General features: G+C 37.7%; 1 protein-coding gene across 6 annotated transcripts in view; it reads right to left on the bottom strand.

Moving 5' to 3' along the window:
- Positions 1–17162, bottom strand: part of SLC25A26 (solute carrier family 25 member 26) — a 174393-nt gene that overhangs the window by 110596 nt on the left and 46635 nt on the right. For 5 of the 6 annotated variants that reach the window (XR_005021810.1, XM_036868498.1, XM_036868497.1 and 2 more), the window contains one exon: positions 14397–14506. The exons of the other annotated variant lie outside the window; for it this stretch is intronic. Coding sequence is in view for 4 of the 5 variants with exons in the window: in XM_036868497.1 (XP_036724392.1) it covers positions 14397–14506 (110 nt within the window). In the remaining variant the exon portion in view is untranslated. The remainder of the gene's footprint in view (positions 1–14396; positions 14507–17162) is intronic. 6 annotated transcript variants of the gene reach the window in all.

Below are 17162 nucleotides of genomic sequence, written 5' to 3'. Positions count from 1 at the left end.
ATTGAATACAGTTCCCTGTGCTATACAGTAGGTCTCTGTCGTTTATTTTATGTATAGTAGTTTGTATCTGCTAATCTCAGAATCCTAATTTGTCCCTCCCCGTTTCCCCTTTGGTAACCCTAAGTCTGTTTTCTATGTCTGTCAGTCAATTTCTGTTTTGTAAATAAGTTCATCTGTATCATTTTTTAGATTCCCCACATATAAGTAATATCATATTTGTCTTTCTCTTACTTTCCTTACTTAGTATGATAACCTCTAGGTCCATCCATGTTGCTACAAATGGCATTATTTCATTCTTTTGTATGCCTGAGTAATATTCCATTGTGTGTGTGTGTGTGTGTGTGTGTGTGTGTATACATATACATACATATGCATATACATATATATGCATATATACTCACCACATCTTCTTTATCTGTTTATCTGTCGATGGACATGGACATTTAGGTTGCTTCCATGTCTTGGCTACTGTAAATAGTGTTGCTATGAACACTGGGATGCATGTATCTTTTTCAATTACAGTTTTCTCCAGATATATGCCCAGGAGTGGGATTGCTAGATCATACGGCAACTCTTTTTTTAGTTTTTTAAGGAACCTCCATACTGTTTTCCATAGTGGGTGTACCAATTTACATTTCTACCAACAGCGTAGGAGGGTTCGCTTTTCTCCACACCCTCTGCAGCATTTATTGTTTGTAGACTTTTTGATGATGGCCACTCTGACCAGTGTGAGGTGATACCTCATTGTTAATTATTAGAGAAATGCAAATCAAAACTACAATGTCGAGCATCTTTTCATGTGCCTATTGGCCACCTGGATGTCTTCTTTGGAGAAATGTCTATTTAGGTCTTCTGCCCATTTTTTGATTGGGTTGTTTGTTTTTCTGTTATTGAGCTGTATCAACTATTTGTGTATTTTGGAAATTAAGCTCTTTGTCAGTCACACTGTTTGCAAATATTTTCTCTGAGTCCACAGGATGTCTTTTTGTTTTCTTTATGGTTTCCTTTGCTGTACAAAAGCTTATAAGTTTGATTAGGTCCCATTTGTTTATTTTTGCTTTTATTTCTATTGCCCTGGGAGACTGATCCAAAATTATTTTTCATTAAAGGCATATCATATTTACATGCAGCTAATGAGTTTAAAGGTTCTAGGTTTAATTATCAGCTAAATCTTCATGTTTAAACCAGCAACTCTATAATTAGTTCAACAGAAACTTAAGTAAGTTGAATAGAGCCAATCAAAGTTTAATCACATTCAAAGTAAAGCTACTTTAGACTTTGTGGAGTAAACTCCAAGTGGCAAGTTAATGAGAGAGAGAATGAAAATTCAGGGCACTCTAAAATTTTTTTAAAAGCACAGTTTACTTACTTGTATTTTATTCCACATTCCCAAAATTCTTTCTAGAAAGCAGGTTTCCAAATTAAGAACACCTAACATTATCTTTCTACACCACCATTTAAATTCAAAACCCCTACAAGTGAACAGTTCATCTGTTTGTCAATTCTGCCATCTGCTGGTTACAAATGGAATCACAGCTGTTGATAAAATAATGCAAAAAGTAATTGTTAAATCCAAATGTACCTTCCTTAGGGTTTAAATTTTATCCACTCATACTGAGTTATAAGTTCACCATGCCTTTCTTCCTTATAAATAAAACTCTTTCCACATATACAAATAGCCAATAGTCATGGAAAGAAAAAAAACTTTTTTTTAAGTATAGGTCTTCTCTTTCCTGACAAAACTAACATTCTTGATAATCCAGACTCTAGACAAAAAGTGAATAGTCTTCTCAACAAAAATAATTTATATCTTTTAGGCCCTGAGTCTTTAAGTTGTTTACAGAATTTTACAGAACCCAGAGGTAAGCCTCAAACGGCTTTTTCTCTTTTATAACTTTCTGTAACAGAATGGGGCCATGATTTCACATTTGATGACAAGTCTCATGGATGGATTTACAGACTTCAACGAATATAAAATCTGAAAATGGAGGAGACTGTAATGCTAACTACACTAATTTCCTGTTGCTGCTGTAACAAATTACCACATAATTAGTGGCTTAAAACAACAAAAATCTATTCTAATTCTGGAGCTCAGAAGTCCAAAATGGGTCTAAGGGAGCAAAAATCAAGGGGGCTTCTAGAAGCCCCCTGCATTCCTTGGTTTGTGGTCCCTTCCTCCGTCTTCAAGCCAGCAGCTTAACATCCTAAAACCTCTCTGACACTCCCGCTTCCCTCTTATAAGGAGCCTTATGATTACACTGGGCTCATCTGGATGATGCAAAAAAAAATCTTCCCATCTCAAAATCCTCAACTTAATCACATCTGCAAAGTCCCTTTTGCCATGTTAGGTAACATGGCCACAGGTTTCAGGGACTAGGACATCTTCAGGGGGCCGCTGTTTTGCCCAACCAATGTAACCAAAGGCAAGTTTTAGAATCCTGACCTTGTCTTATTAGTTTAAGAAACCCAGAGTGATCTGAGTTCTTAACATTACCCAAGTAATATACCTCCCATCTCCAGCTGTGCATCAGTTCTGCCATTTTTAAAAGATGACATAAAAAATAGAAAGTGAAGGTCTAATATTTGTCTAACTATTCACTCTGCAATGGTGTTTTATCGTCCACAGCAGCTGGGAAACCTTGTGTGCAGCACTAAACTTCTTTGAATTTCAATTTCTTCATTTTCTGAACTGACAGCCTTCCTAAAACTATAGAATTCTAAAAATGTGCTCCGAATAGCAATTTGTGTGACATGGGACCAGAACCAACACTTAATGAACACTTTATGTATCAGATGCTAGGCTGAGCACTTTAGAAGTGCTGTATCACTTAAGCTTTACAAGAACTGTGAGTGGGGTAGCATTAACCCGACTTTTCAAGATAAGGAAAACAACAGCTTGGTAAGCTTGCATAAAGGACCAAAGCTGCCTCCTTTCAGAGGTCCTCAAAATGTTCTCTACCTATTTAATAAATGTATCCAACTTCTTTATATACTCCTCAAGGACAGGGGTCAAAATTTCTTATTCTTTGTTTCTTAGCACCAATCACAGTGCTAGATATACAATAGGCACTCATATATCTACAAGTATTCAATTACAAACCAAAGCAAATTTGTGACAGTGGCATTTAATTCATTATGCTACCAAGAACCCTACTCTTAACAAGATAGTATGTTAAAAAATAAAGTTTTGTCACTGACAAAGTGCAGACTCCCACAGAAGCGGCTGATCCTAACTTCATCTTGGAGAGAAGTATTTGGTTTTTCCATTAACAGTGTAGGGGTGGTACTGACCAAGTAACATTCTTGTGGTTTAAGTTGGATTCTCCAGCTTCATCATCCTACATGAAAATCATACTCATTGTTTCTATAAAGCTAAACTTAATTTGTGTAGCATAAACTGACACTGCTCTTAAAGAAAAAGCCAACACGGAGCTCCCCTTCCCTCCCATGCACTAACTACACAAGATGATCAATGAAACGCACTGGCCCAGGTCATGAGTCAACACCACCTGAAGGCATGCTGCATACCACATCAGACAGAAAAAGTCCACACAACAGAGAACAGTCTGAAATGCGTCGGAGAAAGAAGCCATCAGGAAAGTGGAGGGACGGTGGGTAAGCTGCTCCTTGACAAGTGCCTCTGCGAAAAACCTCTCAGCACATCCATGCGGGGACGTGAATGAAGGACTACCAGCAGGATCATCACCGCACGGGGGGTCCTGCCAGGTCCTGCCCTCTCTCTCCTCCTCTTCCTCCCCTTTCCACTGTCAGCTCGGGCTCAGAGGGCCGGGACAGCTGGAGGGCTGGGGCGTGCTTCTGAGCTGAGCTCAGGAGACCGACAGCAAGCTCAAGCACGCACACAACACAGACACACGACGAGATGACGCAGGCACCCATGAGGAAAGAGGCACTGAAGGAACGCTGCTAGAGGGCTTTTAAAGGAAGAGCCTCCACCTTGATTCTCGTCAACTCACCTTCTCCCTCTGCATCCCCTGCCCTGCCTCAGTGGAGGCTCCAGTCATCTCTCTCTCCTCAGGATTTCTAGAATAGTCTCCTCCCCTCCATTCGCACACCACGCCCACCTCCACACAGCTGCCAAAGGATGTCCTTACAACACCAACCAGCGGTGCTCTCCTGCGCAGCCCTTCAGGGGTAACAGCCAAAACCTCACCACAGCAGGCGGGGCCCTCCGGAAGACCCGGCCACATCTGTGCTCCACATGGAGCTTGAAAGCGTCTAACAAGGGCTTTGCCTAAGTTCAATAGCCCTCCTTGTACTCGCCCGCCTAACAATCATCCTCCAAAACACAGCTCAAGGACTAGCTATTCTCTGAGGCCTTCCCTGAATCAACACCCATCCACCCACTCTAATCCACTTCCCTTCAGGCTCTTGTACTTTTCTTAAAATACCTGTAACCCTTTAGTGTACTTCCATACTTACATGCCCATCTGCACGTCTAGACTGCAAGTCTCTAAAGGCGGTATCTTGTCATTTTATCCTCAGTGCCGAGAACACATTAGGCCGTCTTAAGATCTAAATCCACACTGCCAGGTAAGGACAACAAAAGTGGTGGAGGAAACTAAGAGGAGCTGAACAAAAGCAGCTGATACAAAAGGAATCAAAGAGGTCCAAGTGGGGAAAGGACATAAAAAAGGAAAGGCAACGGAAAGGAAGTTATTTTTCACAATTCTGTAGAAAATTCTTTGTGTAATTCTTATAATTTAGCATTCCTAAGAAGGAATTACAAAGTCTGTCTGCCTTACGTACTTATTGTTCTGAAGTGAAAAAAAGGCTCCCAGGCACAATGGAAAATGAACAGATAGGAGAACAGGGCAAAAGGCCCCCTCGGGAGAGGCACGTGCTTAGATGCATCAGAAAGCAAAGTGCCTGTGTGAGTGTGGCTGGGTATCTAACAGTTCGGTTGCAGCTTCTGATTGTACAGCGAATTTCCTAGCGCTGTCTCTACCCTCCCGCCTCCGTGCATGTTGACACACACAAGCATTTTCGTCTGCAGCATTCCTGCGAGCTTCCTTCTGACTTGACAGTGACACTGCACTTCAGGGATACCCATCTTATTTTCCACTCCACTTATCTTCCATTGACTCAATTATACAACTGCACAAGAGTCTGACAAACTGCTAACACAAGTGCAAATGAGAGTTCCTCTCTGTTAATTTATGGATATTTCAAAACCTATCATGATCATTTCAAAAGATGAAAAACATTTCAAAAGTTGTTAACCTTTCTTCTATTGTTTTGCTCAGTGGTTCTTAGAAAAGGCCAGTAGAGATCATGAAAAACACTATACATACAATTTCAACCATGATATTAACAGCATAGTTAAAAAGAACTTAAATCCCTGCTAGGGAAAACACAAGGATAAGTAACACATGCCCCATGCTGTGTAGCTGATAACACTCCTGATAACAATGAATCTAATCCTCCAAGCAGCCAATTCAGTGGGGAAGCTGAATAAAAACGACGTGCTTAACCCGTGTTCTGATGTTCAACGAGCCCCTCAAATGACTGCAGTACACTGCCACCCTCAAAACTAACCAGTTTATTAAACTAGGATTTTTTAGTAGGCCTAAAAGTATGTAATTCTGAGGAAGACAAAAGGAATCACACTTTTGATCAGTGTGCTCCACACCTACTAAAATATTCTTATGCACATGACTGCCAAGTCAACTCAATAGAAGTATTTACCACTGGGGTATAAATCAAAATTTTTGATAATCCTTTATGAGTGGTGTTTATATATCACTGAACACCAGAAACATCTAGGAATCTTGTTTAAAATGCAAGGCCCACAATGCCACCTCCAAAAATCTTTATTTGTAACCTGCTGCCCAGGCAAATGATTCTAAAGTAGGTGCTCCATGGGCCACACGGTTGTGTGGAGAAGTACTGTTAGAGGCTGTCAGAAAAGCATTTACAAAACATGGTATCGCTGAGTTCCTAGCTTTCTCAATCCCAAGTTAGAACAGGACTGGAAAGAAAAATCTACCAGCATCTATGGGTGTAAGGACATCCACAGACATCACCCATGAGCACATTAAATTCACAGGGGCCATTTTAGCAGCAAAGAAATTTTACTAATTCTTCTATTTCTGAAAACAATATTAACTAAGTCCATAAGTAGGATAAGACCCAGGAAAAGTCAAATCCTGAAGTTGAAAAAAAAAAAAAAAAAATCAGGGCTTCCCACGTAGCGCAGTGGTTGAGAATCTGCCTGCCAATGCAGGGGACACGGGTTCGGGCCCTAGTCTGGGAGGATCCCACATGCCGCGGAGCGACTGGGCCCGTGAGCCACAATTGCTGAGCCTGCGCTCCGCAACAAGAAGGGCCGCGACAGTGAGAGGCCCGCGCACAGCGATGAAGAGTGGCCCCCACTTGCCGCAAATGGAGAAAGCCCTCGCACAGAAACGAAGACCCAACACAGCCATAAATATAAAAATAAATAAATTAATTAATTAAAAAAAAAAATCACTACCACTGCAATGTTATACCATCTGTTATACTAAAGTAAACCCACCCCAACCCTTCTGATATAATTACAGATTCTACTTCTCACAGGGCTTTTTCTGTGTCTGATGAAAACTAAGCTGTAAAATAATTGAGGCAGGGATTTAGAGATTTGGTACAGCAAACCTCCTAATAAAAATGGCACAAATGGGACTCTTCTCAGTGTTGTTACATATTAAATCTTATTTGATCGATTTTACTGTATTCCAAATCACAAACATAAGGCAGAAGCCTGTAATTATAGTTTTATTGATTTGTCATTAACTTTTAATCAAGCTGCTGCTACAGGGAATGGTTATTACAGCAGTGTTCTTTTGTTTCTAAGTTTCACACACTTACCATCACTGCAACAAAGTAACTGTGGACACATTCAATGCCAACAAAAATACAGTATTGTTTCTAAGGAATGTGTCTGCAACATAACTATCTTATATCAGCGCAAATGTGTTACAGAACAATGACTGCACTAAACTATATCTGATTTTCTCTAGGTCTCTTTATACCTTTCTGATCACTGACAGCTATAAATGTTTTGTTTTATATTCCTTTTTATTTGTTTCTCCTAAATTCATCTGTTTCTTTCTCTTACTTACAGTGACCACACTTGGCTGAATCTGCAACCAATGTATGCTCTATGAAACTGAAAGCAAATTACTAAACAGAAAGGCAGTAGGTACGTGTCTGAATCATTTATTAAGAACAATGATACTGAATGGTTGCAGGAAGTTTTTTAAGAAAGTTTAAAGATTACAGGAGCACCAGAACAACATTTCACAAACTTTATAAATCTAACAAAATTCTTAGCATACTTAACTGTAACTGAATTAAAATCAAATAAAGTCAACATCAAGGGATGTTTCACAGGTGAAATCCTCAATCTATGTACCTGCTGCTGATCAGTTCTCCTCTGAAGGCTCTCCAGGCATCACAGAAACTATAAAAAGGCATCTGACATGAGGCCTTACTGCCTAAGGGACCATGGAAACCATAAGAGACACAATAAAGATAAGAATGTCCTACAATTTTTATTTCCAGTCTTACAGATACCTATTTCCTAACTCTAAAGTCTACCTACGCCACTTTCTATGCCCAACAGTTCACACAGAATATTATATTTAAAAGGCTCCAATTTTTTAAAAAATACCAGTTACAGATACTAACGTATTAGAATACAGTGTTTTCTACAAATCAAAAGCTGCATCACTAACATGACTGATCTAACAGCTATCCTTTGCCATATTTAATTATACCACTTTATATATTCTTCGTAAGTCTAAGAGACAGAAATTTTATAAATTGAAGGAAGTCTATCCTCCAACATGGCAAACCAGCTTTCAAGCAAGATGGCCCTGTGGGAAATGAAAAACAAAGTGGCCAAGTTCTTTTTGCTGCTTGCTCTCAGCAACGTTAAGAGAAAACGTAAACCAAGTGTTGAACTTACGAGGATATATTTAAACTAAATCAAAGCAACAGGCAATTCTAAAATAGAGGCAAGAGCAGTCAAAGGGACAGAATTTTTACAAGCTGAGAGACACTGAAACTCTGACACACCATTTGCTATTCTTGAGTATATATACTCGAAAATAACTGCATGCAATGAGGTTCTCAAGTCAGAACATAATCACAAAAACACAATCTAAACCAAGGATAATAGGTTCAAAGATTTTTTTTAAATTAAATATAAATTGCTTTTAAATCGCAGACTAAACCAACATTCAGGCAGAATTCAAGCACTGGAGTCCTTACTTTGGGTAAGAGTGGGGGGAATGAAAATTCCCAGAAATTGTACACAAATTGTCCGTATGTTCACTTTCCTGGAGAGACAACCACAGGTTTCACTAGATTCATAAAGGGGTCTCTGGCTCATAAAGGAACTACTACTTTATGCTCCTTGCTCCTCAAAAATTAATATATTGTTAGTCCCATCACACTAAAAAGTTCAGTAAATTATGAAGGCAATTTTTTTTTAATCCAGAGTTAGCTTGGGTTCTGCAAAATCATTTTTAAACCAATGACAAAAGGAAGTTTTATAGAAAACACTTCCGTGAATTTAGTGTCTTTCAGGCTAATTTCTTTCAACATTCTCTTCAAGGAACCATCCAAATGATTTCTTAGATCAAGAAATTCATTGTATAGTAACGGGAAAGTATAAAATTATATAGATATCTCAGATATAAATAAATAAATGCAAAAATGCAGAAAAGGACCAGAGGTCATCTTTTTTTCCATATTACATATCATAACCTCAACAATTCAAATTATCACATGAATAGGGAGACCCTCGCTTTTCTTTAAAACTGAGATTCTTTCCTCTATAATTCCTTTTCTCCTGGATTGTCCAAATATATTAGTATCTGATATGTGTTCATCAACCAAAATGATATAATTAATATGACTTTTCTTTACAATAATTTATAAATTATCTTAACACTTCCCAACTCATTCTATGAGTCCAGTTTTACCTTGATACCAATACCAGTCAAAGACACAAGAAAAGATAACTACAGACCAGTATCTCTTATGAATAAAGTAAAAGTCCTCAACAAAATACTAGTAAATAAATCTAGCACTATATAAACAGTATTATATACCATGATCAAGTGAGTTTTAACATTTGGGTTGCAAATGCAAGAGTAGTTTAACATTTGAAAATCAATTAATGTAATACACCGTATCAGTAAAATAAAGAATAAAACCACATGATTATCTCAACAGATGAACAAAAGGCACTGACAAAATGTAACCCTTTATGACAGAAAATGTACTGAAACACTAAATACTTTCTTCCTAAGATCAGAAACAAGATAAGGATGTCCACTCTCACCACTCCTATTCAACACTGTACTAGAGCTTCTAACCAGAGCAGTTAGGCAAGAAAATGAAATAAAAGACATATAGATTGTACAGAAATAAGTAAAACTAGCTCTATGTGCAGATGATATGATCTGGTACACAGAAAATCTTTAAGAATCCACTAAACTTTAGAACTAATTAATTAATGAATTCAGCGAGGTTGGAGGATACAAGATCAATATACAAAAATGAATTTATTTCTATACAGTAGCAATAAACTAACTGAAAATGAAATGAAAAAAGTTCAATTTACAATAACATCAAAAAGAATAAATTACTTAGGAATAAATTTAACAAAAGAAGTGTAAAACGTATACTGTGAAACTATGAAACATTGTTAAAAGAAATTACAGAAGTCCTAAAGAAATGAAAAGACAGCCTCTGTTTATAGATTGGAAAATTTAAGCATTTTTGTTAAGATGGTATGCTCCCCAAATTAATTTGCAGAGTCAATGTTATCCCTATCAAAATCTCAGTTGCCTTTTTTGCAGAAATTGACAAGCTCATTCTAAAATTCACATATGAGTTCCCCGGTGGCCTAGTGGTTAGGATTCCGGGCTTTCACTGCCATGGCCCGGGTTCAATCCCAGGTTGGGGAACTGAGATCCCGCAAGCCGTGAGGTGAGGCCAAAAAAAAAAAATTCACATAAAAATGCAAAAGACCCAGAAGAGGCAAAACAATCCTGACAGAGAAGAACAAAGCTGGAGGACTCACACTTCTGATTTCAAAACTTACTACAAAGCTGTGGTAATCAAGGCTCTGTGGTACTAGCATAAGGATAGACGTAGAGATCGATAGAACAGGGTCCACAAATAAACCCTACCTTTACGTCAATTAGTATTTGACAAGGGTGCCAAGGCAATTCCATGAGTAAAGAATAGTTTAGCAAATGGCACTAGGTCAACTGGATATACACACGCAAAAGAATAAAGTTAGACCACAGCCTCAAACCAGATAAAAAAATTAACTCAAAATGGATCAAAAACCTAAAAATATGAGTTAAAACTATAAAACTCTTGAAAGAAAACATAGGTATAAATATCTTCATGATCTCAGATTAGGCAATGGTTTCTTAGATACGACAAAGCAATGTAAGATAAAACAGATAAACTGGACATCATCAAAATTTAGAACTTATGCTTCAAAGGACACCATTAAGAAAGTGAAAAACATGCACAGAATGGGAAAAAGTTTTGCCAATACATAAAGAACTCCTGTAACTTATTAACAAAAATACAACCTAATTAAAGAATGAGTAAAGGAGATGCATAGACATTTCTCCAAAGTAGATATGTAAATAACCAATAAGCACATGAAAAGATGCTCAAAATCATTAGTTACTAGGGAAAAGCAAGTCAAAATCACAATAAGATACCACTGAATATCTATTTGTTGGTTATAATTAAAAAGACAGGTAACACCAGGTGGTGTCAAGGATGTGCAGAAGAAACTGGAACTCTTACACACTGCTGGTGGGAATGTAAAATGGTGCAGCCACTTCGGAAAACAGCCTTGGCCAGTTCCTCAGAGGGTTAAACATAAAGTTACCATATGACCGATATTTCCACTCCTAGGTACGTATCCAAGAAAATAAAAAACATAGGCAATTGATGAGTGAATAAAGAGAATGTGGTATATCTATACCACATGGATTATTATTTGCAAATCAAAAGGAACGAAGTTCTGATACATGCTATAGCATGGATGAAATCTTGAAAATGTAAGTGAAAGAAGCCAGTCACGGAAGACCAGATTGTAGGATTCCACTTTTTTTGTTTTTATCTTTTAAGAATTTGGCAAATTTATTAACATATGGTTTTCATAATATTCTCTTCTTATTCCTTTCTAACAGCTTAATACGATAGAATTTGCATATTATAAAATTCATCCATTTTAAGGATACAATTCAATGGTTTTTAATATATTCACAGACATGTGCAACCATCATCCTAGTCAATTTTAGAACATTTTCATCACCTCAGAAAGAAACCTGGTAGGATTCCATGTATATGAAATGTCCAGAATAGGCAGATCTACAGAGACAGAGTAGGTCAGTGGTTGTTGCCTAAGGTGAGAACGTTGGGGGAAATGGGAAGTGACTGCTAATGGGTACGAGGTTTCTTTTTGGGGCGATGACGATGCTCTAAAACTGACTGCGGCGATGGCTGCAGCTGTGAGTACAGCAAAAAACCATTGAATCGTACACTTTAAATGGATAAATCATACAGTATGTGAATTACATCTCAGAACAGTTATTTTTTTTTAGTTGTTTTCTCCTTTTTATTGTTTTTTTTTTTTTTTTTTTTTTTGCCCGTGCCATGCGGCTCACAGGATCTTAGTTCCCCGACCAGAGATTGAGATTGAACCCGTGCACCCTCGGCAGTGAAAGCACAGAGTGCTAACCACTGGACCGCCAGGGAATTCCATAAAGTGCAATCTCCCTCTTTCATCACCCTCATTCACCATATTCTTAAGAGAAGAAAATTAGGTTACAAAACAGTTTGTAGATTCTCATCCAAATTTTCTAAAGGAAAATAGTGCACAGAAAACAAAACTGCAATATATCACAATTGTTTCTTATGTAAATCTTATAAAGGCTGATTCATTTTTCTAACTTCCTAATGTAAATACATACCACTACTTTATTAAATGAAAAACGATATATACTACTTGACAAAATGATAAAAGACTTATAAACCGAGACCCTTCTCTTCACTTTTTTGTCCATTCCTGTTAATGCACCCTGCCCCTAACAACGTTCTAGGATTATTAAGATAGACTAGATAGAGAGATAGGCAGATCGATAGATACATACATACATACAAACAAACGAGACAATGTGATTTGAAAGTAACAATAGTACGGGCTTCCCTGGTGGCGCAGTGGTTAAGAATCCGCCTGCCAACGCAGGAGACACGGGTTCGAGCCCTGGTCTGGGAGAATCCCACATGCCGTGGAGCAACTAAGCCCGTGCGCCACAACTACGGAGCCTGCACTCTGGAGCCCGCGAGCCACAACTACTGAGCCCATGTGCCACAACTACTGAAGCCCGCGTGCCTAGAGACCGTGTTCTGCAACAAGAGAAGCCACCGCAATGAGAAGCCCGCGCACCACAATGAAGAGTAGCCCCCGCTCACCACAACTAGAGAAAGCCTGCGTGCAGCAACAAAGACCCAACGCAGCCAAAAATAAAAATAAATAAATTAAAAAAAAAAATCCTTTAAAAAAAAAAAAAGAAAGTAACAATAGTAAAGGACAATTTCTGGGTGGATACACAAAAATAATTTTAATTGAAGTTGTCCATTAGTAGTAGGCAGGAGGGACTGGAGAAAGGTAAATGGGTGAGGGGGGTGGGAAAGCTCTTATTTGTATTATACTCTTCTCTGTGTTAGTTTAGGAAAAATACGTATTCCTGTATTATTTTTTAATTACAAATATTTTACCACATACATTATGATTTACTGGCTCATGAATTATTTACAGAAGAGTTGGATAATTTTTTAAACACATAGGAGGGATGGACTGCCTGTGTTTTCATCATTGCTGTCCAATTTTACTTCATTATAATCAGACACCAAATGATCTGTATGACATTATCTCTACATTATTTGTTGAAAGTTGCTTTGTGGACTACTGGGTCACACGCTTTTATTAATGTTCCAAGCGTGCTTGAAAAAAATGAACAATCTTTAGCAGTTAGGTGCAGAACTCCATACACATCCATTAGACCATTCTTGCCATTGTGTTGTTCACATCTTCTATGGTCTTAACAAGTTACCTGCCTGGTCCTATGACTTTTACGGATAGATGTGAATAACTCCAATGAAGATAATAACTGTATTCATTTTTCATTATAATTCTAGCAACATTTTGCTTTATATTTTGAGACTATGCTATTTAGTCCAGGTTCAGGTTTACTACATCTCCCAGGAGAATTGTTCCTCATATCATTATACAATGGTCTCCTTGTTTTTTGCTTTAAGTCTTTTTTTTTTTTTTCTTGGTCTGATATTAACATTACTATCAGCTCTCTTTCAGCTAGTCTTTCTGAATCAGTTAGGGTTGGTCAGAGAAGTAGAACCAATAAGAATGATAAGAATAAGAAGTTATTACAGGGATATAAACAGTAATTGTGGGAGCTGGTTAAGCAATTTATGTAGAACTGTAGCTTCTGCATGTTGTGTTGGGACAGAAACTTAGAAGGCATGCAATCAGGAAGGAAACATGGATGTGAAATGGGGGAGAGCAAGGACAAACTGGAACTCACATTCTCCCTCACCAATCTCAATGATGTGGGTGACCTACAGCATAAATTGGCACCCTTCACGACAGAGCCCACACAACTGACTCAAAATTTAGAGAAGATGAAGGAGAAGACCCAATCTCAATGATGTGGGTGACCTACAGCATAAATTGGCACCCTTCACGACAGAGCCCACACAACTGACTCAAAATTTAGAGAAGATGAAGGAGAAGACCCAGTGAGAGTTGGAGGAGCTGGAGGCTTGACTGCTGCCTGAAGCCAACAGATCAGTGATGAGGCGTATGAACTGCAACAGTGCCTGACCTCGCACCAACCTTCTGAGCATGAACACGACCGCTGCTTTACTTCCACCTTACAAATCTTGAGCAATTTTCTCTTGTAGCCAGGCTAACCTGGAACCCTCCTGGAAAGGGAGTTCTAGGAAATAGAGTTCCAGCTCAATTATGCTGACCCAATATGAAGCCACCAAAATTTGCATGCATATTTTCCTCTACCTCTTTAATTTTATTCTTTCTGTATAATTACGTTTGAGGTGTGTCTCTTGTAAATAGCAGATAGCTGGATTTTTCTTTCATCCTATATAGACTGTCTTTCAACTATCATGTTTAATCCATTTACATTTATTGGGATATATGACTTTCATAATTTAAAAAACAATTGTCTTTTAAAAATGAAATGAAATAATACCCGTACTGAAGATATTTGCATACTTTGCATTTCTGAAGTATTTTATACACATAACTTATTACCTACCACTTCTCCAGCAGAGGCAGCCAACATATGCTTCACAGGCATCAAATATGAAGACGAATCAGTGTGCAAAAACCATTTCACATATTCATAGGTGATAAAAAATGCAGCAGCTGAAATTTAAAACAAACCAGTCTTTCACAAAGTTTAAATATATATGCAAACTGCTAAGAGATATGTTTCTTGAAAAAATATTACAAGTCTAGTTATTAAATTATGAGATAACAGATAAAGATAATAAATAATAAATATAAGTAATATAAATAAATAAGTATAAATAATAAATACAAATAATAAATTCTAAAAATATAAATATAAATATATTATTTATATAATATATACATATATTATATATGTACATATTTATATATTATATATGTATATATTTATAGCTATAAATAAATATAAAGATAAAATAATAATATGTACTATTCCCCCACCCCCACCCCTTCACTCTTGCAGATTTGACTGAGCCCATGTTACATGCCTCACTTTGGACTTACAAACATGCAGATGACATGATCCCTGCCCTGAGGAAGCCTAACAGCTAACCTGGCATTTACCAATTTGTACCGATAAGTCACTTAACACTTTTTAGTTAAGTTTTTTACAAAAGGATATGAACTTCTGTGATCCAAAATATCTTTATATATGGTCATAAAATAATCAGCTACAATGATTTCTAGACAGGTTAAAACTGCAAACACATATCTTAACTAAATAAAACATCTATTCCATAATGCTTTGTTGCTGGTTACTCAAAATAACCATGGCTACTTTTTACTACATCAACTCACTTTTACATCAAGGAAACAATCAACTACTGAATTAAAACTGGAAATCAAAATCTCTAAAAAGCTACCCCTATCACCATGAACTAATCTTAGCTGCACAGGAAGGCTTTAAGACTTGCCGTGTATTGTTAATAAAAAGATGTTCATCACTCACATAAAAGGTGAGGCACAAAAGATAAATAAATGGCAAATTCATCTTTCGAAGGGCATTTGAACATGTCACAGTAAAGTCTGAAACACTCAGGAAAAGAGCTTGGTAGTGAAAATCAGTTCTCCACAGTTAAAGTCAACAAGCTTGTAAACACCCCTCAGTGGCTAACAAACAAACAGCAGGCCAAATGAGGAGGCACACTGTCCCAGGATGAGTAATGACCATGCAAGCAGTTGTATATAGTTAATGCAGGTCCCAATTCCCACTTGTGATTCTTATTTAGGCTGTTCCTACTTTGGCCTACTCACTAAATGGGCTAGAGTATCTCCAGTCGCATTCGGCTCTAAGTTCTACCTGCTACACGTTCCACCCACCCACCTCCACCCCCCAGGAGTGAAAACAAAACAAAAAACTATGGTTTTTCTACATTCCCTTCTAAACATGGAGTAAGGGTCTTGAATACAGGTCTTTTCCTCTCTTCTTTCGACCCTCAGTCCCTTCCATAACCCCTGCACAATACGTTCTCTAAAAAGTCTACAAGCGCTGAATGTTACACTGGTGCACTGTACTCCGACTAGAACCTTAACCAATAGCAAAAATTGTTTAAAGTGCCACGTAAAAAGTTTCAATTCACCAAAAGTTTGCAGAAAAACAGAAAGGCCATTTCTGAAACACTGCCACTTTGACCCAGCATCTCCCATTCAAAGATGTTCTGTGGATGGCAAAAAAAGAAAAAGAAAAGCAGGGCAAGAAGAACACCACTTTCTCAAACATACAGAAATTCAAAACTACATTCTGTATGTAAACTCCTGCTGACAAGAATCTAAACCAGCCCTGTGAGCTTAATGGAGCACCATGTACCCTGCAGACCATCACTAATACTTCATCTACCAACAATTCCTACGTAATACGTAAGAGAAAAAATAATATTTACAATGATGAGGGAGGCATCATAAGAATGGATGACCAAAAGACAGGGACTTAGTAACGTATTTCTTTGCAGTTCCCTAGTTCAGAGGTTCCCAAACTTGTCTGCATATTAAAATTACCTGGGGATTTTTTTTTTAAACCTCCAAAGCCCAGGCCACACCTCAGGCCAACTAAATCCCTAATCTCTGGGAGTGGGACAGCAGTACTTTCTTTAAAAAAAAAAAAAAAAAAAAAAAAAATCTCTTCAGGTCATCAGGTGATTGCAATGCAGACAAATTTAGGAACCAAGGCCCATCTCCCACATATAGAGCTATACTTGGCATGGAGTGGGTCCTCAATAGTGACTTGCTATGATCAATTACTGAAAATTAAGACATAAAATAATTCAAGGATAACCTCAAAACAGTTGACTGCTCTAAGGATGGCTCGGGGAGATAAACTAAAGGACCAAAAAGATTTGCTCTACAAATCTTTATGTGAATGTTATGCTCGCAGATGGATACAGATGGACATCTTAACGTCAAGTTAACAAGAAAGAATTTCTAATGAAATATACTGAGAAAAAAGAAATCAAACCCCAGAATTTAAGAATCTTCTGGAGCAGGGGTTTTGTGAGTCAGAGTGTGAGCGTGTGTGTGTGTGCGTGTGTGTGTGTGTGTGTGTGTTTGATGGTGGTGGTTTTCTGTTTGCTTAGTCTGCTTTTGAGTGCCAATCAAAGCAGCAGTAAACAATTATTAAAATAAGTATCCGAAAAGAGGTGGATTAAATGAAACAGATTATACTGATTATAGAATAAAAGGGTCATAAATCACACAACTTCAAAACCAAAACAAAAGCAAGACAATGGAAAGAGGAGGTTAGTGGGAATGGGTTGCATCATCTGAGAGCAATTTA

This window comes from Balaenoptera musculus, chromosome 11 (assembly GCF_009873245.2).
Source record: "Balaenoptera musculus isolate JJ_BM4_2016_0621 chromosome 11, mBalMus1.pri.v3, whole genome shotgun sequence".
Taxonomy (NCBI): Eukaryota; Metazoa; Chordata; class Mammalia; order Artiodactyla; family Balaenopteridae; genus Balaenoptera; species Balaenoptera musculus.
This window is presented reverse-complemented; position numbering and strand designations above follow the sequence as displayed.